Here is a 2,500-nt window from a genome sequence, read left to right as displayed (position 1 = left end):
AATGTATATTTTTAAGTTTTTAGTTTTGTATAATGTATATTTTTTAAAGTTTTTAGTTTTGTATAATGTATATTTTTTGGAGGTCACCTCTTTGAACGAATACTAATCTACTTGGACTGACCGACAGAAAGGTCATGACTGAGCCCTGGAGGTAAGGTTGCTGTCTCCTGGGCACTTGTACATACAACATCTCCCTGGGTACATTCTGTCTCTGAGCAAGGCAGTTAACCCTGACAACAACATCTCCCTGGGTACATTCTGTCTCTGAGCAAGGCAGTTAACCCTGACAACAACATCTCCCTGGGTACATTCTGTCTCTGAGCAAGGCAGTTAACCCTGACAACAACATCTCCCTGGGTACATTCTGTCTCTGAGCAAGGCAGTTAACCCTGACAACAACATCTCCCTGGGTACATTCTGTCTCTGAGTGAGGCAGTTAACCCTGACAACAACATCTCCCTGGGTACATTCTGTCCCTGAGCGAGGCAGTTAACCCCCCGACAACAACATCTCCCTGGGTACATTCTGTCTCTGAGTGAGGCAGTTAACCCTGACAACAACATCTCCCTGGGTACATTCTGTCTCTGAGCAAGGCAGTTAACCCCGACAACAACATCTCCCTGGGTACATTCTGTCTCTGAGCGAGGTAGTTAACCCTAAACAACATCTCCCTGGGTACATTCTGTCTCTGAGCAAGGCATTTAACCCTAAACAACAACATCTCCCTGGGTACATTCTGTCTCTGAGCGAGGCAGTTAACCCTAAACAACAACATCTCCCTGGGTACATTCTGTCTCTGAGCAAGGTAGTTAACCCTAAACAACATCTCCCTGGGTACATTCTGTCTCTGAGCGAGGCAGTTAACCCTAAACAACAACATCTCCCTGGGTACATTCTGTCCCTGAGCGAGGCAGTTAACCCTAAACAACAGCATCTCCCTGGGTACATTCTGTCTCTGAGCGAGGTAGTTAACCCCCCGACAACAACATCTCCCTGGGTACATTCTGTCTCTGAGCGAGGCGGTTAACCCTGACAACAACATCTCCCTGGGTACATTCTGTCTCTGAGCGAGGCGGTTAACCCTGACAACAACATCTCCCTGGGTACATTCTGTCTCTGAGCAAGGCAGTTAACCCCCCGACAACAACATCTCCCTGGGTACATTCTGTCTCTGAGCGAGGCAGTTAACCCAGACAACAACATCTCCCTGGGTACATTCTGTCTCTGAGCGAGGCGGTTAACCCTGACAACAACATCTCCCTGGGTACATTCTGTCTCTGAGCAAGGCAGTTAACCCCGACAACAACATCTCCCTGGGTACATTCTGTCTCTGAGCAAGGCAGTTAACCCTAAACAACATCTCCCTGGGTACATTCTGTCTCTGAGCAAGGCAGTTAACCCTAAACAACAACATCTCCCTGGGTACATTCTGTCTCTGAACGAGGCAGTTAACCCTGACAACAACATCTCCCTGGGTACATTCTGTCTCTGAGCAAGGCGGTTAACCCTAAACAACATCTCCCTGGGTACATTCTGTCTCTGAGCAAGGCAGTTAACCCTAAACAACAACATCTCCCTGGGTACATTCTGTCTCTGAACGAGGCAGTTAACCCTGACAACAACATCTCCCTGGGTACATTCTGTCTCTGAGCAAGGTAGTTAACCCTGACAACAACATCTCCCTGGGTACATTCTGTCCCTGAGCGAGGCAGTTAACCCCCCGACAACAACATCTCCCTGGGTACATTCTGTCCCTGAGCGAGGCAGTTAACCCCGACAACAACATCTCCCTGGGTACATTCTGTCCCTGAGCGAGGCAGTTAACCCCCCGACAACAGCATCTCCCTGGGTACATTCTGTCCCTGAGCAAGGTAGTTAACCCTGACAACAACATCTCCCTGGGTACATTCTGTCCCTGAGCAAGGTAGTTAACCCTGACAACAACATCTCCCTGGGTACATTCTGTCCCTGAGCAAGGTAGTTAACCCTGACAACAACATCTCCCTGGGTACATTCTGTCTCTGAATGTTAATGGGCTGAGTGTGTGTGTGTGTGTGTGTGTGTGTGTGTGTGTGTGTGTGTGTGTGTGTGTGTGTGTGTGTGTGTGTGTGTGCGTGCGTGCGAAGGTTCCCAGCTCCTGGCCAGTGGGACAGTCCAGATTCCCAGGTTCACCCTGCTGGAGTCAGGTGGTCTGCTGGTTGAGCCAATCAGGATGGAGGATTCAGGCGACTACACCTGTACTGCCGCTGGCGCAGACGGATCCATCAACGCTACGGCCACTCTCACTGTCTGGAGTAAGATACACACACACACACACACACACACACACACACACACACACACACACACACACACACACACACACACACACACACACACACACACCACACCCCACACACACACACACACACACACACACACACACACACACATCAACGCTACAGCCACTCTCACTGTCTGGAGTAAGATACACACACACACACACACACACACACACACA

At 49.5% G+C, this 2,500-nt stretch overlaps 1 protein-coding gene across 1 annotated transcript in view; it reads left to right on the top strand.

Moving 5' to 3' along the window:
- The window catches only part of LOC118950106 (protein sidekick-1-like), a gene marked incomplete at both ends in the record, with an annotated part of 122,910 nt that extends 120,616 nt beyond the window's left edge, over nt 1–2,294 (top strand). The window contains one exon of the mRNA XM_036973738.1: nt 2,127–2,294. Coding sequence (XP_036829633.1) covers nt 2,127–2,294 — 168 coding nt within the window. The remainder of the gene's footprint in view (nt 1–2,126) is intronic.
- Between the last annotated feature and the right edge of the window lie 206 nt (nt 2,295–2,500).

Source organism: Oncorhynchus mykiss, unplaced genomic scaffold, assembly GCF_013265735.2.
Source record: "Oncorhynchus mykiss isolate Arlee unplaced genomic scaffold, USDA_OmykA_1.1 un_scaffold_303, whole genome shotgun sequence".
In the NCBI taxonomy this organism is placed as follows: Eukaryota; Metazoa; Chordata; class Actinopteri; order Salmoniformes; family Salmonidae; genus Oncorhynchus; species Oncorhynchus mykiss.
The sequence above is the reverse complement of the archived record's forward strand: the minus strand, read 5'-3'. Positions and strand labels throughout refer to the sequence as shown.